Raw genomic sequence first — 24,353 nt, forward strand, 5'->3', positions numbered from 1 at the left:
AGAGAAGATCGATACCTGCACACAATCGTATTTTCAATTAATATCTTCAGATACCGAGAAAAAAAAGTATATACTCATGGGGAAGATGGTATTCTGAGAACCCCATTGGTGGCACTGATAGGACCCATTTCTATTGTTAGAAAATGTAAGAAGAATTTGAAAATTCGCTAAGTATACAAAAAAGTAAACAATTTGTATATGTACACATGACTTTTATATCTATCTCAAGGGATTTGCTAGACAAATTAGCGGAAAGCAATTTTCGCGGCTCACTTTTGAAGAAGAGAACAGCCACCTCATATAGATTAAAAGAATAAGACAAAATCTGCTAAAAAGTGAGCCACAAAATGGTTTTCTATGAAATTGCGTAGCAAATCCCTTATCTTAATTAATTGCTTCTAAAATGGTCTTAATGTCCCATTTGCAAATAAGATTAGATTAAAATAGTTTTGTTAGCAAATAAGCCGATGAGGGCATCTCTCCGAAGTAAATCATATAGAGTGTTTAACAGAAAGAACTTCAGTGCCTCATGGCAATCATAGCTGACTCGCCATCCCATCCTCTGCTGTACTCATAAAATGATACGCCTATTAAATTAGGACCGTTGATCCCTTGAGCACGTAAAAATTACGGCAAATCAATAACCAATAATCTGTAAAATATCCATATATTAATAGAAAAATGTGTTCGAGTTTTTATTGAATCAATAGTTACCTTCATCTAATCGAATCAACTCAGCCCAATTTCGGGTCGGGTTTTAGGGCTTATCAGAGTTGATCGAAAATGAACACTGATCCGCTCTTCAAACGGATGGTCTGGATCACCCCTTCTCAATGACACTAAAACATAGGTCTCAGTTACAAATGTGTCGAACTGGACTATGACTTCATCACGTCATGGTGCTGTTTTAGTCATATATCGTATGTAATTATCTTTATAATATATTTAAAGGTACTGTTTATTTTTTAATTATATTGACTAAGCAAGTTGAAGTTGGTGAAGTAGGTACAAAAGAAGACCTTGGCCTAAAAAATAATAGAATATATTAATAATAGGAAAATTTAAAAAAATAGGGTACAAGTATTGTTGAGCTAACAAGACAAATCGTGGTCACCACCAACCCCCACGCTTCAGAAGTAGGTAACAGTCCAATAACTCACTAGACGAGTTGCAAATATCTCGCGATATTTTGTGAATAATAAGAAAACATATAAAGGGTCAATACAATATAGTGATATCATATGGTGTCTGTGCATAGCCACCCTTTGGGGGGGGGGGGGGGTGGTGGTTTTATGACATATAAGTATCCACATCCTAGAGGGCGAGCCTTGGCGCAACAGTAAGATTGCTTCATTGTGAACTGGTGGTCATGAATTCGAGTCACGGAAACAGCCTCTTTGCAAAGCAAGGGTAAGACTGCGTACATCTAGACCTCTTCAGACCCCGCAATGGCCGGAGCCTCATGCACTGGGCATCCTTTTTTTTTTTAAGGTATCCCCACCCTAAGTTTTAGGGTAGGACTATTCCCTTAGGATGCGCGCAATCACTCGTAAACCACGCACATCGGGTAAGCCCAAGAGAATTTGAACTCGTGTCAATGGAGAGCATATCCATGACTTTAAGCCAAAGAGCCACACCCGTACGGTTTTACCTTTGATATTTGATCCAATAACATCATCTTAAAAAGCCGGCACCATATAAAAACTCATTCAATACATTCCTGAGATATCTCAATTTTATCTCAAGACGAGATGATGGGACACGAGAAATTGATGAAGTGGTGGATAGAAATGTGGAAACACCACCAACTAGCTAGGGTTTAAGAAATCTAAAAAGAAAAAGTAGGCAGCTGAAATTACACGTAAACCCAACTACAAAAAAAAAATGAAAAGGATTTAAACTAGGATTTAGGTGGGAACGCTTGAACGTGTATTCTTTACCTTCTCTTCATAGTCCACCTAAGTAGTAGATGTGGACAGTCGATCATTATCATTGGAAAGAGAAGTTTGTTCATTGGATAGATATGCATGACTCTAATTCCATAACAAATCAAAGGTGAAATTTCTTGGATTGTATGGATATATGAGATTCTAATTCGATAGAAAAAGATTATTTTGTAGATTTATGGTAACTTTTTGTTTTTGTCTCATATATGAAATGGAATAAGAGAATGGGGAGGAGATGAGTAGCAATGACGAGACAACCTTTGCTGAAAATGGCATCATTTTCACACTTCATTTCTATTCGTTCAGCTTTCAACCAGGCTGATCTGGAGCGATTCCATGGAAGAGAAAAACGAAGGTCATATTTGGATTTAGGTATTTTGTTTTCTCAGAAAAAACTTTCCTTGAAAATTGAGTTTTCTATCGTTTTGGTTGATTTATTAAACATGGACTTTTCAATACTGTGAATAAACTTTATCCCAGACTCAGTGAAAGAAGACAACCTAACAAGACCTGTTATTTTGGTTTCCAAGGAAATCAAAATTCTCGTTTATTGCGTTTACAAATCACAGCAGGCAAATGCTGTCTTTTTCATTTGCCTTTTCTCTCTGTCTCTCTCTCTCTCTCATATTTTTCTCGTGTTCACAATCAAAGCTATGCAGGTAAAAAAGCAAAATTCGGTTATAACCGAATAGTGGGAGAAAGAGAGGGAAAAAAGCAAAATCTTAGTTTCGATCGGAGGGCTAGGATCATCCGATCGAAATGATTTTTTGAGCACAACCTAATTAAGTTGTGATCAATCAAATTGACGGTTTTGATCATCCTACGGAGTGCCCATATAGCACTTTTTTTTTTAAAAAAAATAATGGTTTTTATCATAATTTTGGTTATTTCGGTTAACCGATTTTTATTTTTATTTTTTAGATAACCGAACTTCCAAAAAAAAAAAAAAAACGAAACCGAACCGACCGAACCAATTCGGTTCGGTTCGGTTATTCGGTTTTAACCGAATAATGAACACCCCTAGTTTAAAGGGCCTAGCCAAATGTGTTCCATAGTATTTCATTGTCTCTCGAGCTTTTGGTGTATTGGTTAATTAAGTACCTATAACATTTGGTATCACAGTAGTCACGTGCTTGAGACATATGGAAGGGGGGGGGGGGGGGGGGGGGGGCGCTATGAAGAAGAAAACATGGAAAGGATGATGTATAAAAGTTAGAATGAAAGCCACCAAAGTGAAGTTAACAGATAGCGGGCCACCTCGGAAAGAGCGACCCATGGGAAGTGCTACTTGTAAAAAAAAAAAAAAAAAGGGCGAGAGTGGAAGCTACGACAAAGTAGGCCACCGAGGACGGCATATGCGGAAGCATGATGGAATATTACGATCCTACCCTAGGTATGGGACTAGGTGGGACCCAGCTTGGTACCGGATATGTTTAAAGTGCCTGACCTATTGCGTTTCATATACTGTGGAGCTTCAAGCACGATGATAAATGAGACTAGGTGGGACTCAGCTTTGGCGTAGTAGCTAGTAGAATGCCGCACACCCACTCAACCAACTTTCTTTTGAAACTGGTAATAGTAGCTTTTCATTTATTTATTTATTTTCAAGTTTAGGCAACCCCACACCAAACACCAAAAATTAATATATGCACCTCGTTCTTAGCCATTAGATTTGGTTGCGTGGCAACACCACAATGTTTCGCTGCTGTGACCTAAAATTCTCAATATCTTAAAAATCTCAGCTGCCCAATTAATGGCCTCCAATTGGATGATAACAAAGATGAACTAATGATTGGCATCCAACAAAATGTCCTTACCATATCCAGTCTACTAATATCACAAATTAATAAGAGAAATTGACAAGGGGTGTCACAATTAATTTTGAGGGTTTTAATACCAGGCCCATGAGGAAATAGTATTGGAATTATGAAGTTAGTTTGTATCAGGGCTGCAACAGGGTCGGGTTGAGTCGGGTTTTTCAAAACCCTAGCCCAACCCTGGATCCCATTATCTCGGCCCTGACCCGCCCTGACCCTGAGTCAGGGCCGAAAAACATCAACCCATTGCCTGCCCTACAGGGCTCAGCGCGGCCTGGCCCGCCCTGATTGGCCCTGATTGACCCTAGTGAAAATACCTGTTAAGAGTGCCAAAAATAAAGCAACCACATATCATATAGAACAAAATGATCAATAAATAGAGAAGGGGAACAAAATAAGACAATACGAATTTAACAACATGACGGGCAGAAGAGACAATTAACAATAATAATCTAAAGAAACATCAATCCAAGATAATAGAAAACATTAGCAAAAGAAACATGCACAGATGGTTCAATCCTATAATAGAAAACTTAGGGTCGGGCCGGGTCACGGTGACCCCAGACATTAACCCAGAACCTGGGCCGACCCTGAGTCAGGGCCTAAAAAATGAACCCTGGCCCACCCTCAGGGTTGGAAAATTCAGTCCAAACCCTGTTCGGGCTCAGGTCCGGTTAGGGCTGACCGGGCCAAACTTGCACCCGTAGTTTGTATGGGTTGAAATAAGCAAGGTTTGACTTGAACGGTTCGTAGAAATGGACAAACGTTCCACATGTAGACTGTTGATCTCGTCACTGTTGATTTGGGGATAGAGGAGATTCAAGGATCCAACTTTGTCCTTTGTTTGGTCGCCCATCTAAAATCGGAATAGGGACCTCAGGTAGCCTGTTTTCATTGCTTAAACCCGAAAACACGAGTATATATCAGCAAATAGCACGGATGGCCATTGAGGCTATGGCCAGAGGGAGGAGAGACTTCAGAGGGCACCAATGAGTAGAGGGTGTGAAGTGCCTTAAATGAGGAAACAAAAAAACTCTTAAGGGTGCATTTGGCTACCATGAACTGTTTTTCCATGATAAATCAGTGTCTCCAAGTAGAGATTGGGTGAAGTGGCTAAAAATCAGGAAACAAAAAAGGGAGCTGATATATCCGCCCCTTTTTATTCCTTCGGACACCCGGTTTACGGGTTATTTGTAGTGTGTTTTTCTTTTCTTGTTTCATCTTTTTTTTTGCAAATGGCCGTGCACGAGGATTTACACATCCTATGTCATTTAATCAAATATATGAAACCTTCCTCGACAGCTTCTACAAGCATATAAAACCCAACAAAAGTCCAGCATCCGTTCAAACCATTGGAAACCATCCATCCTTCAGTAGAGAGAGAGAGATTTGCCTCACACCACATAAATCTCCCTCTCTATAGCAAACTTTTCCTTCCACCACATAAATCAATCTTTGCCTCCCACCACATAAATCTCCCTCTCTATAGCAAACTTTTCCTTCCACCACAGAAATCAATCTCTCTCTCTCTCTCTCATTTTCTTCTTTTAGTTGTGACTCACATGGATATAGCTAACTTTTCCTCCCACCACATGTCTTTTTTTTCTAACTAACACACCCCTTTCAAACATGAGAGAAAGATCACTATTTGAGATCATATCAGCAGCGCACACAACCCCTCATTTTGAATTCATCGTCTTCACCAAAGAGGTGCATGCAAACGACCATTTTGACCATGTGATGTATAGTAGGAAACTTTGTACTCATAGTCACAAAATTCTCCAAGTAAATGATTAGTTTTTTAACCAAAAAAACCTGAATATTTATGTCTCAAAGTTGAACTTTAAAACTTTAAAATTTACAAATTATTCAAAATCTAGCTTTCAGTGAAAAAAAAAAAAAAGCATTTTGCTAGAAGTTGAACTTAGATCCTAATCTAGCAAACAAATACTCTCTAGGTGTTTTATAGAAAAAAAAAGTATATAAAATAAATGAGGAAATGGTTTGTGTGCAGCTGCACAGATAAGCTATATGTGCATGGCTGCACAAACCATAGTGGGGGCCACATTTTTTGGGGGATCCAAAACATCCATTTAGAAGGCCCTTCCATGGATAGGGTGTGTACCAAAAATCAGCCCTATAGGATCATCCTAACCCAATCAAAGTTGGAGGGGAAAATGGACAGACACTGTTTCTGCCCATTTTTTCCCTCCACAAATGGCAGGGTTAGGATGATCCTAAAAGGCTGATTTTTGGTACACACGCTATCCATGGAAGGGCCTTCCAAATGAATGCTTTCGATCCCCCAAAAAATGTGCCCCCCCATGGGTTGTGCAGCCATGCACAGATAGCTTATCTGTGCAGCTGCACACAAACCATTTCCTCAAAATAAATAAGTGTTTTACAAGTAAAACACATGCATCGTTTTATTGGATTCAAAACTCTTCAAAATTCTACTCATCGACTTGGACTTTGCAACTAGGGATGTAGGTACAATAAAGGTAGATAACACTATATATGCCTTCTCTCAATGTGTATGAAATATCCCAAATACCCCCTTGTAATAGCACCACCTAGATTATATCATTACTTGAGGTGAATATACCATGTTTACTACGAGTGGTCATGGTATGAGTATTATCAGGTGAAGGTGATGAGAGTGGTTTTGGGTTAGTGATGGTGAGGGGAATATCCAACACTGGTTCAGGTTCTACTGAAGGTAAATGGATGGGTATTGAGTAGGTTGAAACTGAAAAAGATTCAATTTCGGCAATGGGTTGTTCGAGATGTTTGTGGGAATGTTACAAATAAAAGAATGAAGAAGATTCTAGAGAAATCAATTACCTAAAGGTTACAAATAAAAGAATGATAAATGAAGAAGATTCTAGGGAAATCAATAACATAAAGGTTACAAATGAAAGAATGGTAAATGAAAAAGATTCTAGAGGAATCAATCTCATAAAGGAGCTTTCCTTTTATGAAGATAATTTCCAATAAGAGGATCTTGCAAATCACTTACTGCATCAGATGGCATGTTGCCAAAATTCTCTTCTTTTGCTTCATGACAACCGTCTGATCTCGGACTAGATCTAACGGTTCATCATAAGTAGCTCTTTTTAACTATACTTTTAGCGGCACTTTCATCTCTACGAGCTTCTGTTGATCAATATGCCAACTAACCCCGTGTGAGTGCACTGGCACATCTATGTTAGATTGTTTCACAAGTATTAAGATGCATGCCAAAGTAGATTATCACTTCAACTACCTAATGTGCAGAGCTTGATAGTCTACTTTCAGTGAGATTTTGAGCCCTAAAAGTTTTTTATATGTGTCTCAATTTAACTACAGTGATTGTACTAGCACCATGTAGAAGAGCTTGATAGTCTATTTTCAGGAAGATTTTGAGCCCTAAGAGTTTCTCTTGATCTATGTCTCAATTTAACTACAGTGATTGTACTAGCACTATCTTATTTCATAACTCTAGAAGTATGTTTTTGCATCTCCGTTTCATCTATAAAGTCTGCACAAGAATCATTTCACATTATACTGCCCAGAGAGATTAGCTTACAAATATGATAATCGTTAAGGCCATGAGAGATGTTTTCATCCATTTGCCTTCGAAAACTCCACCCATTGATGTTATAGCCTCTTTTTTAGGGTGATTAAATTCTAACAGGATTATTTAATCTCCTTCAATGGCAGTCGTATCGTTCAGTAGGGTGTATAGGAAATCATGTAAGTCACATGTTAATAAGTGGATGAAATTTTCTAGAATGTAGAACTCTACAAATAAGATGTAGGAGTCCATCTTTAATGCCCCAATGAGGGCCACTACTTAATTAATTTGCTTTTGCAGCATTTAATTCCACTGTCATGATTATTCATGTCTAATTGAACTTTGGAGGAAAATTCAGAGTCCTAGCGTGGGGTCCATAGGTTCTAATCTTTTGTGAAAAAACTTTACTATCATGACGTAAAAGAGTCCAAAAAATACATAGCCATTGGGGAGCAATCAGGGCAGCCAGACCACACTTACAACAAAAGTGACAGAAGTAAATACAATCTTTTATTTCATCTCGGAGTTTATGATGCACAAAAGATATCAAATGATTGGAAGGAAATGAATACATTTAACATCTGTACTATAATTTTATAGTGTTCGACAATAATGGGTTCATTTATCAGAAAAAATCACGAATTATGCTGGCAGTCTACTTCATCGTGGAACTGTACAGTACCTCAGCTTCTCTCTTCAAACAACATTCCATCGTATTTCAATGTGTATCACTCCATTATTCGAATTAATCAAATGGTATCTCTCATTGATGCGCCCATTGTTCACAACATCCGTAAGATTAATATCTACATGACCTAAGGATTCCTATGAAGCAATTAAAAAAAATTCAAATGAAAATCATATAAGATAACAAGAAATTAGAACGACAAGAAATCAATGACCAATTTACTGACCTTGAAATGCAAATTGAATCCCTTCCTCTTGCTCATCACTTCAATGTGGATCTTTTCATCTAATGGGGCCTCCTCTAGCATGAATTGGAACTCTTCGTTCCACCTTGGATCCCTACTTTTCTTGATCAGCTAGAGAAAACTTGATTATAGTAAAGATAGAAGAGTTGAGTTGTTGAATTCAAGAACATTAGAGTACCTTCTGAAGCATTTTTAGCATAGACCAGGGACTCAATTGTGCAGCATGAATTAGCTCTAAACATAATATAGGCATAACTGAATTTAATTTAATGTAGGAGTCAAATATGAACACGAGATGTCAAACAATGCAACCCCAACCCCGGAAAATCTAACATGCTAATAATAAACACAAATACCAACATGGCAATATCAGAAAACATATCATTACATACATATTAGGTCATAAAAGCATATGATACAGAAAAATTTATCTAGATTAGATACGATAAAACGACGCAAATACTATATAAATAATGTCAAAAACAAAACTTTTTGTCTTTTCTCTTAGAGTTGTAGCAAAATGCATTGCATATGGGGCAGCCAACATTAATCTATTTACCAATGTGCTAGGTAGGTAAGATCATATGCATGGTTGTTGGCCAAATCAACAACCCTGGTCACCATATTTATGTACCATAGGTTTCTGGGGTTGGAAAAGATCAAGAAAGGGCAATAAGTATGGTCGTCAGTGGTGTGAAGATTACATAATAAGATGGACAAAAGATTCCAGCAAAAAGGACTCACATTATAACAAATATGTCCTAAGAAAAAGATGAGATTTATCTTTATTAGCAACCAGTTGAAAATTAATTAAAACGACATAAATTTTACAAAGCCAAGACACAAAAGCTTAACAAGTCCAAAATTTCGAGGAGAAATATGAAAATTTATGAGAAGAAAGTCAAACATACACTGGTATGAAACAAAGGCATAGAGAAAATATGAAAATTTACAAGAAGAAAGTTAAACAGGCACTGAGATGACCTGTTTATTGTTAACCGAAATGAGCTATGCAGAAACTATAACAAGATGGCAGAGAGAGAGAGAGAGAGAGATGAAGCATACGCACACAAAAAAATAGGTCACATACAAAGAAATTGGCAAGATGGATCGTTATTATTTGTGATGGTTTCTTATTAATCTGTATTTATTTTTGTGCTAATTTTAAGTAGGTTGGGTAAGCCCTGTCAAGGAAACATGTGAATAGTATTTTCTTGCTGAAAACTAGCAATATTTTAGGAAGGTTCTAAGATATAAAATAGGTATCTTTTGATAGATTCAGACTCTTTTAAGAGTTCAAGAACTTTTAGAACAGTTAAGAGACAGTTTAATGGCTTCCAAAAGTCTTCAATTAGAGAATATGTAGAAATTAATACAATTTTAGTTTATTTATGTGTATGTGTGGGCATGCTCTTTAAGGTAGAGAATTTAGGTTGTTAAGGTTGATAACCAACGGTTCAGATTAAACTAGGTTTTTGAGAGGTTGTGGACTTTGTGCACGTGTGGGTGGGTGTTTGATGGAATTTATGAAGGAAAATGAAAATTTTCCTGAATGTTATGCTCAAAATCCACTTGTCTTGTGATGCTACAGAATTTGAATGCTGCAATTCTGTCCATCCAATACTCTAGTAAGTTATATAAATTTATTTATAATTTTTAGATCATTTAGACAAAATACGAATTGAGTAAGATCACTAGGAAAAATTTAGTTGCTTCTGTTAGTAATTTTATGAATTTTTAAGTTTTTGAATCAAAAATTATTTATCACTGTTTTCAACATCCAATCAAGATAAGAGTTGTTGTATCTTGGAGGCAAATCACCAACAAACCTGATTGCATCTAGATTATCTAAAAGGGGAGGGGGAGGCACTATTTGTCTCAAGGATAGTATAATCCGTAATATGCCTCAACCTTCCCTTCGATTATAAGTTTCTTATTTTTTGTTCATCTATTTATGGATGATCAAATAAATGTTTAGTTTAGTGAGCACGATTCTGAAAAAAATTTAAAGTTTTTTTCGATAACAAAATTAGATAACTTTAGTTTTTCTGAATTCCGGTTGTAAAATTAGACCGGTTTAGCCCCTATTTTCTATAACAATCTTAAGATTTTATTTTTTTTTGAACTTAAGATAAATATATGTTTTGATCCAAAGATTATTTTTCAGTCAAAACTCCAGTTTTTCAAACTGATTTCTAACAGACTAGGAAACTAACAGACTGATTTCTAGGTCAATCCAGAGTTTTTCAAACATACACAAAATAATAAGCACACACACATTCACTGAGCAATGAATTTCTTTTACAAGAAATTACCTTAGTTTTCTTTTTTTCTCCCCTGAAAAGGACCAATGCGTAAGGATTGGTGTGATGCCTTCCCTCAACATCCTCTGCACCTTGGACGGTGACTAAAAGCAACCCTTCTTTCGAGGCTATGTTTTCAAGCACCCTTTCAGAACCACTGCCTTTTCCATCTCCATCTAAACATCCACTGTCATTGTCTTCTTTAAAAGGATCAAATGTCAGCTCCACCATAATTTTTCCTCTTTTGATTTTGTTTTGAGGATCATTGGGCTTCATATTCTTGAGCAAGTCAAGTGTAAATGCCTTTGTCTCATTTGGAGCAAGCAAACTAAGTGGAACTACTTGCATTCCCAACTTGGCATGCTTTCCAACCTGTGTAATTGCATGAAATGCAACCCATGAGTTACAAGCAAACCAAGAGAATAGATCAATTGAAATGAAATTATGCCATGACTAAAGAACATTAAGATTAAAATAGTTCAAAGTGAAACGAAATTAATTTAAACTATTTTGGTGACCAACTATATAATTTGGATACAAACACATGTAACAAAACAGAAAAAAGGAGCACATGTATTCAGGTTAAATAAAAACAAGGGGTGTTAGAAATGATGATCCTAAAATGCCCAACATGAGGACACATACATACCATTAGCAGATAATACGGCAATTTGTGTTAGTATTTCCAGCCTAAAATTAGAATCTTAATGTCAATTTGTCTTACATGTAAAGATGTCATATTATACCAAAAGAGTCAAAATAAATTGACGTAGGTTGAATTGTGTAACTTTCGGGTAGAAATACCTATTGAATTATATATTCTTTTGTATATTTGGGAGGTTTGCTAAGGGAAGGACTGGCAAACTAGTTTGTTCTCATAGGCTAGCAAGCCATTGCACACATGACAACATCTGTGGTGATCAAGTTCATTTAGCTTATGGGCCATCACCATAAAATTAGGACAATAGGGTCATGACGAAGGAATGATCCTAACCGCCCAACCATGGCTTTCAAATGGCAATGGTCGACATCAACAAGAAGACCCCAAAATAAACTACTTTTTGGCCAAGGGATCAGGTCCACCATATCAAATTCCCGATCACCATATACATATGCACATGTATGAGGGTGCACGCTAGTCTACCAAGGGGCACCACTTTCCAGTCCAATCACCATTTTTTGTTGTATTAGTTGACACAAGACTATGATATAGAAAAGTGTATGTAGACAAATGGAATTTAGTAGAACTACATAAAAAAATAAGAAAGAAAAATTAAATTTCTTCCTAATAGTATGTTGATTCGGATTTGGATTCGTTTTCGGCCTTGACCGAAATTTCGGCCTAAATCCGGAAAAAAAAAAGAATTAATTTTTTATTTCGGAATTTCGGTAGTTTAGGCCGAAATTTCGGAAAAATAGTATATTTTTGAAAAAAAAATCATTTTCCCAAAATTTCAGCCAAAATTTGGAAATTTCTGAAATTTCAGTTTCGGGAGATTTCGGTGTCGGTCCCAACCGAAATCCAAAATTTCGGTATTTTGGCCGAAATTTAAAACCTTGTATCCAACATAAGCGTGGACATTGATATTTTCAAGAAAGTAGTATCATTTTTACATTCCTGAGCTAATAATGAAGTATTTCAAATAATAACATACATCTTTTCAAACATAACAGGAGAAAATACAAATATTTCCCAAAAAAGTCTAGCCACTAAGATTCATGAAAGATAGAACACATAAGAAGCGTACAAGGAGCTAAACCTTATCCCAGTCATAGACACGCAGCTCAAGGACTTGAGATTGAGGATCTTTCACTATAAGATTGACCTTCTCGTTCCACTGCGGGTTAAGATTTTTCATCATAACCATGGTTTTCTTCGCATGCACTTTCTCCCCACTCAAATTGAGTTTAACATATGGATCAGATTTTCCAAACAAATCCATCTTTAGGAGGTCAAGTGCCTGGAGAACCTTCACATGTAATATGCCAACTGGCTTCTTCAATGCCCCACTATCAGAAAAGGACATACTAGGATTAAGGAGACATAACCAAATTTCAAACAGCAGTTTCTCTAGAAGGTAAAATACAGAGAACAGCCAATCAATAAAGCCTATAGCAAATTTATAGCAGTATTATATGTTCCCTCTGAGCCAATGTTTAATGACTTAGACGAGGCTTGGAAATTGGATGAGCCAATTACAAGCTTCCAAATTTTTCATAAAAGCAGATTCCAACCAGGAGCTCAGACATTGGCTAGACCAAGTAAGCTCTGGCACATTCCAGTGAATAAGTTTTTCATCTCATTGAGGAAATCCAATCATCACTATGCATGCATAAAAATCTAGTGTTGTCAACAACAAAAACCTCAGAAACATCAGCTAGAACATTATGTTTGGCTCAGCTAAAATATTTTTGAATGAATCTATATCTATATTGTATATAAAGCGAAGTTTTAGGCGGGAGGGGGGTGAAATTAAAACATAAATCCTTGCGTTTTGAAGTTGTTAAATGGACAGACTTCCATCCTGTTGATGCAAGTACAATGTAATCTAAATTGTTAAATGGACAGACTGCCATCCTGTTGATGCAAGTGCCCATCATGGCATGCCGTTTTACTAGATTCCAATTCCTAGTTCCAGCACATAAAGAGATGCTAGCAATTTAGAGATGCTAGCAATAAAGAGTTAAAGACTATATTTTTTTAAAGGGCGTACTAAACTTGAAGAGCCTTGAAAATTTTTGTTTTATCTTTAGGTCAATCAATTGCTTACCTCAAACCATCTAGAATAGGTATTTCAAGCACTTTTGGCCAGACATAGAGGCTTGCAACTTGTTCTTTTATAATTTCCTAAAGCAAGAAACAACTGAAAATTCATTAATTCATCAAGGAAACAAAACCACAATTTATGATAGGAGATTGAATTTAGTATGTCTGTAATACGAGAAACCGAACAAATATAAAAAAAATTAAAAACAAATCATTTTAACAAGCCAAAATAAAAACCAAAATGAAAAATCATTAATTCATCAAGGAAACAAAACCACAATTTATGATAGGAGATTGAATTTAGTATGTCTGTAATACGAGAAACCGCACAAATATAAAAAATTAAAAACAAATCATTTTAACAAGCCAAAATAAAAACCACAAGTACATATTCATTGGGTGTTCAAAACATGCTACTTTGCATGTGTGAGGGCTAAAATCCTGAGAAGGTACATGAAATAACTAAGTAAAAAATATGAAGATGATAGTGAAGGCAATGAAGTAAACAAAATAGCCAATTGAGGAAACAGAACATCAAGATGGCTTTTATAAACATCAAAGCCATGGGCCAAGTTAAATTAGTAACTCAGAAAAGTTCAAACTCGGTTATTAGAATGAATGGCACATTGAAATAATTTTTAAAGTAATTTCTGAAACATTTCTTAATTTGTGCTCGTTATTGGAAACATATTTTTTACGACGAAAAATATAAAGAAAATATCGCGATAAATTCGTAATATTATTTGTTGTCCTATTTTTGTTCATAAACTTTATATTTTTACATATTTTAATTATTATATTTTTCAAATTTTTTCAATATAAACCAAAGATGATAAAAATAAAATAAATCATCACGTGATACACCCTTCCCAAGACAAATATTTGTGACTATGAGTGGAAGAGCTAATTTAGTGAAATATGAACAAAACCAACTTAATTCATTAACCAAACTATTTCAAAAGTCGGTCTCATTCATTCAAGTTCCAGATTTTGACAAAATGAATTTTAAAAGTTTGACACCTGAACGAATTGATATAGGCCAGGGATGGCCATGATATCTGCTCCAAGGAATTTAAGTCCAAAGTCTACATGAGGCTGCAAAAAACTAAAAAATGTCATTACATGGAGCAAGGAAATGATAATTTTCACATATCTGTTTGGCATTTACAAAAAGTGAAATTTTAGTTACCTTCTCCATTAAAGATACAGTCGTGTTTCCAAAGCATGGTAAGGTTGGCACAAGAGGCTTCAGTGTAACACGTGGTGTCATGAATATTTGTAAATCTAAAAGCTGAAAAACATGCGTAACCTCTTAGGTAAAAGTTGCTTGCATTGCAGCTGAAAAGCTGTTCCATAAGGCCCTGTTTGGATTGCAAGAATAACATTTCTAACAGAATTTTTTTTCTTTGGAAAATTTCTTCTTTCCACAATTCAGAGGAAACTGATATGATTATGGTTAATTTAGAGTGATTAAATCATAAATTGGAGGCCCCTTTAAGTAAAAATTGAATAGGATTGGCTCAAGTTATCTCTTTTTATATGTAAAAAAAGTAGGAAATTTTAGAAATATTTTCCTTTCCAAACTTTTCCAGAAATTTCCTGCAATCCAAACAAGGCCTAAGTTTTGAGTTATAGTGTGAGTGCTTGCTCACCTGAATTGTCACTTGTAGAAGGAAAAACTTTATCATTATGGTTATGTTAGGATTTCCAGCCCATCTAATAGCAGGTTCAATAACTAATTCTTTGTCATGGGTCTCATAGATGGTAACACCTACCATAGATGAAAAATAAGCATGCAATCAGCATTATACTATTGGCAATTAAATTAGCGAACTGAGTATATTTCAAGCTAGAAAATAAGAAAATGCATGGAGAAGTGAGAGAAATAGGGAATATGTTTGTACATGAGATTGGGTAGAACTCTCTCATTATGAGAGAATCATAAACAACCAAATTCATGTTTCTGGGGTTAATTTATGTTGGGAATGTCAAGCTTGAATAGGCACTAATCTGATAATCAAGAAATAATGGTTATGGTAAGAGCATGAGAGGTGATTAGATGTCCCCTGCAGGTTTTCACTACTAAAAGTTAGAAGATTACAAGATTCAATTTTAAAATAATAACCTTGCGTAATTGGAAAAAATGTAAAAAGAATAGTACCATTGAATCTCTTAAACCATGCTTGTGGAGGATGTTTATGCCTGTAAATCACCATTAATTTTGAACATTTTTTCCTCCCCTATATGCAAAAATCAATGGGAGAAGACCAAAACTTCCTATTGGAGTGTTGCATTCTTCACATCCAGTTGATGCAACGACAAATGCTTCTCTGCATCCATCGAGATAACCTTCCTGGATCGAATTCATCTTTACCACCAGAGCAAATGTTTCAAGTTTCAACATAAAATACTTCATAAGCTTGACTGGATTCTATTACTCATAGGCAATCTTTTCCCTCTCAATGGATTATTCTCTTTAAACTTCAAGGTGTATTTAGAGATAATTGCTTTCTCCCCTTTTGGCAATCCAAGAAATCTCCACATCATAATCCTTTCATTTCACCTGTACCTTTAATCATAGCCTTCTTCCACTAAAAACGTAGGAATTCCAATGTCAGAAAATAGACTCTAGTGCCAATGAAATGCAAAAATAAGTCCCATAGGAAGGATGCAGAGCTTGATAGGTGTATTTTCTCAACCTATAAAAAGAGGGACTAAAGTAATAAAAAATGAAAACACCATCGATCTTTTTAGAAGACTATTGAATGAATGCAAAATTTAAACAAAAAATAATTGAGAAAAAAAAACAAAAAAAAAAAAAACGTGAAATAGTAACTCATACCTAGGTGGTGTCTTCCTGTTCTGGATCTAGCTAAGATGAACTTTACCATTCGGGATCACGATGGTTTGACTAGAGCAGCCAATTTGGGGCCAACGAGGATGATAGTTTGAACAAGTCGGAGAATTTGGTTCTTAGATCTGAAATCAAAGGTTGGAACGTCTCCTTCTGAGCCTCTAATTATTTAAGGAGACTCACAATGTCATCCAATGGTTGAAGGATTCTAGTAGAGTCTCGTGGTCATTCAATTCTGGACCACTAAGAACTATAATGAAAGATGTTTTCTTGATATTATTGAAGAGGAGGTGATGAACTCCTTGACTGGGAGGGTTGTGTCTTCTCATCATGTGCAACATTCTATGAACGAGTACGAGACAATGAATGTTCTAGCCCAAGAGGGGGTTCAATGTCCTTCCCTCCTTACCATTGACCATGGTGTTGGTTATGTTTATCGACTTTTTTAATTTGTTTGTCACTTTGTTGTAGACGAAGTTTTTGATGGACCTTCTTGGTCTACACTTGAGATGTTTCCCTCCTCTTGAATACATCCATCTTATTATTCAGAAAACAAATTTGTAACTCATTGCCCCTCCTTAGATCAATTTCCTTGTCATTTTCCCATTTTTATGAATAAAATCCTAAAGGAAGTGAAAACCAGAAATTCATTTGTTCTGTTCTCAAAAAAAGAAAAAAAATCATTTGCCCTGGTACCATGATAAACCAAAATTGATGAATTAAGGAGAGACAGTCAAACATTCCTGTGCCTTTTGACAAATAATAAATAGATATATTTCATGTTTATAATGATTTGTAATAACATCTTCGTTGAACTTTTAAGAATTCATCGACAAACAATCTGTATGGAAGAAGATAAAGGAGGAAGAAAAAAGAAAGAAAAAAGGAGATTAAGGGAGGTGTTGAGATTCTAACTCCAACCCCATCACCACTTTGTATCTATAGATGTAAAGTTCACTAATTACATAAATCAGGCCCACTAATTGATCTTCTGGAAACACAGATGGAATAAATATTAGCTTGCTTGTGATCCTCTCACAAACAAAGTGACAATCCACGTGAATGTGTTTGTCGACAGTAAAACATATCTCTTTCATAAGAGTCTTTGACCACATCAACGTGTGCGCAGTTTGGTCCATCACACGAAATTCTGCACATCTTCCACCACTGTCCCAACCTCCCCCTATCATGGCATGTCCTCTATCAACACACCAAGACCCCTACTAAAATCACTTATGCTCCCAAACCAAATGATATTTTTAAACCCTCAATCAATAAAGAGGATAAAAATGCAAAGCAATCGACATGAACCAGCAGCTTAGTCCACACAAGCCTGCTCAGCAATTCACAACGAGTTTGCATTCCATACGACAATTGCACCATAGTTCTAGACAGTGTTTAAAAATCTAGATGCGGCGCGGAACGCGGCCAAAGAAAATACTAGTCGACTCGGCACGACGCGGTCGAGTACTCGGTTGGCGCAGTTGAGTACTCGGTTGACGTGGTCATAATTCAAGAGAGTCAAAGGAGTTTTTATTGACTCTGTAGAGCAAAGTGCGGAATGCGGATGCAGCGCAATGCGGAATGCGTCCAAGGTAAAAGGGAGTAGACTTGGGGGAGTCGATGCGGACGCGGGGGGAGCTTTAAAACTATGGTTCTAGAAATTCCAATCATAAAAACAATTCAGATGAAGCAAGCCTGCTCAGTAATTCACAACAAGTTTGCATTCCAAACTACAATTGCACCACAGTTCAAGACAGTCCATGACAACAATTTAGATGAAGCAATAATGCAAGGAACCAATCCATACCAAGATTGCATTACAATACACATGAAGCTGCTACACAGAAAGAGTGTGCCACAATCTATAAGAAGACAGCACTACATCCCACACGAGGTGAAAATTTTGTGCACTTTTGTGACTTCTTCCAAGTATTTGTAGCAAGTAGGCTTTTTTGTATTAATTTTGTGGATCTGGAGGTAAGGTGTTCCCCTCTTTGACTCTTTTTATTATATCAATAAAATTTAAGGTGTTGGCCTAGATTCCTACATAAATCCCGGGTGCTAAAAAAACAGACTGGGAGACGCACAATGAAATCCCTAATTTTAAAGCGGATTGAAGAGCTTATGTTTCATTCCCAAATTTTACCATGCATGTACTAAAGCAAGTAGTCCCTTAGGTAATATTTGTTTCTCTCAATAACAGACACTTCATGGTGAGACCAGAGTAGTTCTTGAGATGTCAATTGCAGTTCAGTTATTCAATTTTGTTCTCTATAATACTTGGATCCCTAAGAAGGATGCACATGATGATATTTAAAGGATCCAAATACTTCGTCCTTGACATATCAGATACCTTATCCATATATCGGCCACACAGGTACTTCACAAAAGGTTAAATACTTTTATTCTGAATGAAGGAACTCCAATAATAGATAAGAAAAAAAAATAAAGGAACTATTGCAAAGTACACCGAAGAGCTGAATTTTCATGCCAATAAGCAAAAGGCATTACTCACCATGGATGGTAGGTGGGAGAGACCCAAGAGTAAGACTGTCAAATGCAATAGATTCTATATAAAACTTTCCAATGTATTGATCAAATATCGGTTTTCCCATGCTTCTTATTGTACTGCATATTGCCTACAGTTAGAAGGCGAAACAAAAAATAAAGATTACAACCTAAATAAAGATTCCTATTCACACCCAATAAAATAGTCAAATCCAGTAAATCAGCTTATTTCTACAAAACAAAGTATCTTAACATTAAAAGCACCTTATCCAAGCAAGGCCACATATCAAGAATAAACTTGTTCAACCAGTCAACCTGCAAAAAAATAAAATGAAAATAATAGTAATTGCTAAAAGAAAAAAATAGAGTAGAAACGAAATCATGGGAATTGGAAGCTAGTTAACTGTACTAATGTCTCACTGAGCAGTTAATTGTACTGATTTCTTACTGAGCTTAAACACACAAGTACTGAAAAGTCTAGCTGTCATTCATGCTTCTACTACTTCTCCATCTACTATTATTTACAGGGGGTTTTGTCCATCCCATGTAATATATATACATTAATTTCTGTATCATAAAATATATTAATCTTTAGAAAACAGATCCCAGTCATTGTATTTGATTCAAATCTTCTGATCCTGTCCATATGTACAAGTCTACATGATATTAGTTGGGATCCAACTGACCAAGACAAGACTCGCATACAAGATTTCATATTTCATGGAAGAAGAAGAAGAAGCAGGAAAAGGATGGCACAGATTCTATAGCATATTTGATATTAGAATTCTAGTTTTTCCTTCACTGTTTTTCTATATGTTTAGCACATATGACCACACTCCAAAATTTGACAAAAAATTCTTGTCATAACACCTGTCCTAGTTATGATTAAATCTTGAAATAAGAGAAGAGGGAGTGCTGAAATATATATATAAGATTTAAATTTGAATATTCACCCTATCATAGTTCGGACTTTTCACCCATAGAGGAACCTCGGATAGAAGAGCTTCCAAAGCCTTTGAGTCTAACTCATGAAGCGGCCAAACAATGGGGTCCTGCCAAGATTAGCCCCAAATGAAGTTTAATGATACACCTAACAAAAAATGTTTTCAGATCATTTATTTCAAGTTCACACCTTAGAAATCAGCAATCTGTTCACTTGTATATATACAATAATGTGAATATCAATAGCCATAAATGTGTGTTTGTGTGTGTATGTATTAATACAAACACAACAGCAGAGAGTGTGAGCGAGAGAGAAACAGAGGTTTTTTTTGTCAAGCTATTATTAAAACCAACAGGCAATATGAGATAATGGAAAATATTTAAGCAAGTCAAAGTATGAGAGGTTCCTAGGGATGATCATTGACACGGAAAAAACAACAACATTCATTCCCCATGGGCACTGCCAAAATATAACAAATCCCGCGGGCTATCAATTACATTTAAATATACAAATTAACTATGAAATAATCTAAAGCTAATGGAGCATATTCATATCAGCTTTTAAGTCAAGCACAAGCCAATAAACCAACATGCATATCTGGCATCAAAAGAAAATTCAAGAAACACAATGCTGTCATATTTTAATAATGATAGAAAATCAGAAGCTAAAATGGATGGGATTTGAAAAATATTAGCATCAGATTGAAAGATGAACTAAGGAGAAGAAAAGTTAATAATCCATACTCCTTATGCCCTGTTTGTTTGGGATTACGACAACCGATTACCACCCCCAATCCGATTATTGGACCCAAAATTACATTAATTTTGGGTCCAATAATCAGATTGGAGGTTGACAATCGGTTTGCCACAATCTCAAACAAACAGGGCCTTAAGGAGATGATTGCATACCCAGAATTACACTAGCGGCCATGACTCACTAAGAACAAATCTAGCCATAAGTACAGTGGATGAAAAGATGGAAAAAATGACCTTAAATTGAGAGGTTAGAAATACACTGTTGAAGTGCTGGTTAAATATGTATGAAATATTTGGTAACAAATTGGGAGATAAACAAGGTGCTTCTAAGAATTATATTTGCAAAAGGTATCAACGGATCTTCGAATATATCAGTCGATAGAACAACCACCAGACAGTGAGCACCTCCAGTTTAAATTGATTGAATAGAACTAAAGGAAAAAGTAAACACTATACTTAAAAAATGTATCTGTAAAATAATAAATTAAATTGCAATCTTTTTTCAGAGAAAAGCTTACCAGCCAAACAATCTACCAGAAAACCCACTGACTACCTCCAAATTCACAATGAGAAGAAAAATAAATAATATAAAGGACAAAGGAAAATGCTCTAGTGGAGCATAAATCATTACATGCATGTGGAGCAATATAAAAAAGGGAAATGCTCATGAAGCATAAATCATTACTTACATGCGGAACCCGCTCACCTTCATCAATCTGAACTGCCCCATATTGAACCCTACCTTGGACAGTTCATGGCCGGCAAATAGATGTAAAATGAAATACATGCAATGGTCCACACTCAACAAGAAAGAAATCAAATGATTAGATTATTTAGATCATCAGATAAGATTGGGTTTGCAACATAATGGGTTTGAATTATGACCAATGGAAAATCCAATTCAGGACTAACCACATTGTGGAAACAAGATTGGTCAAGACGGAAGTAACTTTGTATCTCAACTTATGCAATTTCTTCTTGATAGTGGATTTATTTTGTTATGAGTTTGTCCATGGATGTAGTCAACAACTAGTCATTCCTGTGATGAAACACGAATATCTAGTATCCTTGTTTTGGTTTTTTATTATTTGCAAATCTCATGTGGTCTGCTTTGGTTTATCATTTTTACACTATTTTATTGCAAAAAAACTTGGTTGTTTGTCCCACAATTGCTAGAAGGGTTCTTGTAGTTGTGGGGTCCTTGCCATAATATGGTTAGCCAATCTCCACTAGCTCATTCTTCATAAAATATAAAATTTAACGTAGTAATGGGACAAAAATATGTACAGAACAATGCAAAAACCATGAATACAAACATAAAAATCCAATGGAAAAAATAACCAAAGAATAATATTCATCGTCAGCATAATATTTTGGACTTGTTTCTAAATACTGCATACAACCACAAAAGTCTACCATCATAAAGACCAAGTTCTGAAGCCATAAAGACCTAGAAGGAGAATATAGGAGGAAAGAGATACAATGCATGTTCAAATGTGACAAAGCATTGCGTGCCCAATGGGTCGTTACACAAATAAACAAAGAAAGAGATAGAAAAAGAGGGGGAGAGAGTTTGATTCAAGGCAAGCGGACCTCCTAACAGTTCAATTCGAGAGGAACCATAACTCTACTCTACTGAAACAAAAGTTTTTGTTTTTTCCTGTAAAATTCTCTTCTTTTTTTATTCAATTACTAGTACGTAAATACAAGCAAAAAGTAGTGCCACATCACAACCCCATTTACCCACTTACAAGGCACATCACCAATAAATAACCCCCACAACCCTAAAACACATACCCACAAGTCCACAACTACATAATAACTACATTATAACAACCCATAAACATAATAATATTATCCACATATCATTCCTTTCCCCTTAAAAATCCTTGTCCTCGAAGTCGAATTATTAGAGAAAATATTAAATTCCACCAGGGTCCCAAATCATAGTGGGCACAATTTTGTTGAGTTAAACAATTAACTTTAGACCTTCGTTTTCTTCAAAAACAATGATTATGATCGTTGGAACCACGCTTTGAAAATCCGTTGCTATCAAAGTTGGAAGGAAATATGATTTTTTATGAAGGCGCATTGAAATCATAGAATAATTGAATGGTTCGGCAAAATCAATGCAATCCTTGACAATGTCTTCAAACAAACCATCTTTGTCACCATCAATTCTTGCACTCTTCTCTACCCGAACATCAACATTTTCAAGATTTTGCTTTTCTTCATCTTTGCGCATTTCCTTGATCATTATGCTGATTTTGTTCAAGCCTTCCACAAATCATCGTTGCCTTTCCATCAATTCCAAAACAAGTGCTTTGATCTCTCGAAAATCATGGAATCCAAAATCACCCAAGATGCAGTCATGGAGGAGGAATGACCACTCTGATATCACATGTTACGTACCAGATTGGTCATAACATGAATAAACAAATAAAGAGACAGGAAAAGAGGGGAAGAGAGGTTGATTCAAGGCAACCGGACCTCCTGACGGTTCAATTCAAGACAAACCATAACTCTTCTAAAACATGAGTTTCTGTTTTTTGCTGTAAAATTCTCTTCTTCTTTTTATTGAATTATTACTACTTAAATACAAGCAAAATGTAGTGCCACATCACAAGCCCATCTATCCACTTACAAGACACATCACCAATAACTAACCCCCACAGCCCTAAAACACATACCCACAACTACATAAAAACGGCATTACAAGTTTACCATTACCCATAAACATAATAATATTACGCACATATCACTACGAACTACATGCAACACCACTGCATCAAATACAGATTCAAAACATAATCTATCTAAACTCAAATCATCTAAACGATATTATATAAGTACCAATCTAAAAACCCAGAAAAAACAACACCCGGTTCAGCAATCACTACAAGCACAGAAAAAAACTCAGCAAAGTTTATTATATAAGATTTATAAGCCCAATGATCAAATAAAAAAAAGAAGGTACAACAAGAGCAAAATTCAACATATAATACCTTAAAACGTATAAACCCAGAAAACAGATAAATAGTTCAGAAAATTCTAATAGATATGATCAAACAAAACCCAATATATGAACCAAAAAGATGAACAAAAATTACCTTTACATATAAAAAAAAACCCAATATATGAAACAAAGAAGATGAATAGAAATTACCTTTACATCTATTGGATTGAAGTATATGAACATGAAATAGCCCAACAAAATCCCAATAGGAATGCCAAATCCAAAACCAATAAGTCCCAAAAAACTGTGGACAAAACCCATGTTTTCCAACCCGAAAATACATGGAATCGATGAAGCAATAAATAATAAGGCAAAAATAGAAACAAAATGAGAAAAAAAATTCCCTGCCTGCAGAGGCCGGCAACAAAAATTACCGAAAGAAAACAGAAGTGAATGAAATCCCAACAAAACCGCCAAAACATTGTCTTGCTTCAATCTTAAAAACACCCACGAGTGGGAATCTCGAATATGCCGCCAAAATTACGATTGGGCCCTTTAATGTGTTAATAGCTTGTCATTTGTGACTGTTATTTCATATTTCTTACTATAATTTGGCATGAAATTATTGTAAGAAATATTTGGCATTAAACATCTAGAAAGAGCTAAAATAGACAGAATAATATGCACATTGCTAAATTTGAAAAGAAAGGAGGAATTTGTCAAAGGTAAAAATAGTTGGATTTGGAATTCTAGACTGAAGGGAGCCCTTGCAAAAAAGAGGTGAAAGGGCTCCCCCATTGGCTGCACATCACCACCATGTTTGACTTTTCAGTCGTTATTAATGTATGATAGTCCTAAAACCATCATACATAAGTATCCATATCTAATAGGACTTTGATAATGTTGTACGAGTATTGTTTTCCTCACTTAAAACCATGCCTGTTCTAAAAGATTTTCACATAATAATATGAGGAACGGTAAAATGAAGGGCACCCTTGCAAAAACCATCTACA

General features: G+C 35.7%; 1 protein-coding gene across 4 annotated transcripts; it reads right to left on the reverse strand.

The window, feature by feature from the left end:
• Positions 1–7,807: 7,807 nt before the first annotated feature.
• LOC143892275 (synaptotagmin-3-like) lies at positions 7,808–23,942 on the reverse strand. Of its 4 annotated transcripts, none has more exons than XM_077396768.1 (12): positions 23,775–23,942; positions 19,640–19,738; positions 18,951–19,001; positions 18,694–18,817; positions 14,974–15,092; positions 14,511–14,612; positions 14,342–14,416; positions 13,326–13,402; positions 12,315–12,564; positions 10,567–10,926; positions 8,234–8,362; positions 7,808–8,144 (listed from the first exon to the last, which is right to left on the reverse strand). In XM_077396768.1, the coding sequence occupies exons 1-12, from the start codon at positions 23,820–23,822 to the stop codon at positions 8,016–8,018; spliced, it is 1,563 nt and encodes a 520-aa protein (XP_077252883.1). In that variant the 5' UTR covers positions 23,823–23,942; the 3' UTR covers positions 7,808–8,015. The 4 variants fall into 4 exon arrangements, 3 of the variants coding, with proteins under 3 accessions (XP_077252883.1, XP_077252885.1, XP_077252884.1); XM_077396770.1 differs by having other exon boundaries at positions 23,551–23,818; XR_013255467.1 differs by having other exon boundaries at positions 8,008–8,144; positions 8,234–8,372; positions 23,551–23,820.
• Between the last annotated feature and the right edge of the window lie 411 nt (positions 23,943–24,353).

The sequence above is a fragment of the Tasmannia lanceolata genome, unplaced genomic scaffold, assembly GCF_043159265.1.
Source record: "Tasmannia lanceolata isolate RefF3 unplaced genomic scaffold, GAP_Taslan_0.1 ptg000015l, whole genome shotgun sequence".
Classification (NCBI taxonomy): Eukaryota; Viridiplantae; Streptophyta; class Magnoliopsida; order Canellales; family Winteraceae; genus Tasmannia; species Tasmannia lanceolata.

Excerpts from the sequence above, each read along its gene's own strand:
- LOC143892275 (XM_077396770.1), bottom strand. The coding sequence starts at position 23,661 with ATGGGTTTTGTCCACAGTTTTTTGGGACTTATTGGTTTTGGATTTGGC. Across the intron at positions 14,417-14,510 it reads CTGTATCTTTAATGGAGAAG|CCTCATGTAGACTTTGGACT; the intron begins GTAACTAAAATT and ends AGTTTTTTGCAG. Across the intron at positions 13,403-14,341 it reads GCCTATATCAATTCGTTCAG|GAAATTATAAAAGAACAAGT; the intron begins GTGTCAAACTTT and ends TTCTTGCTTTAG.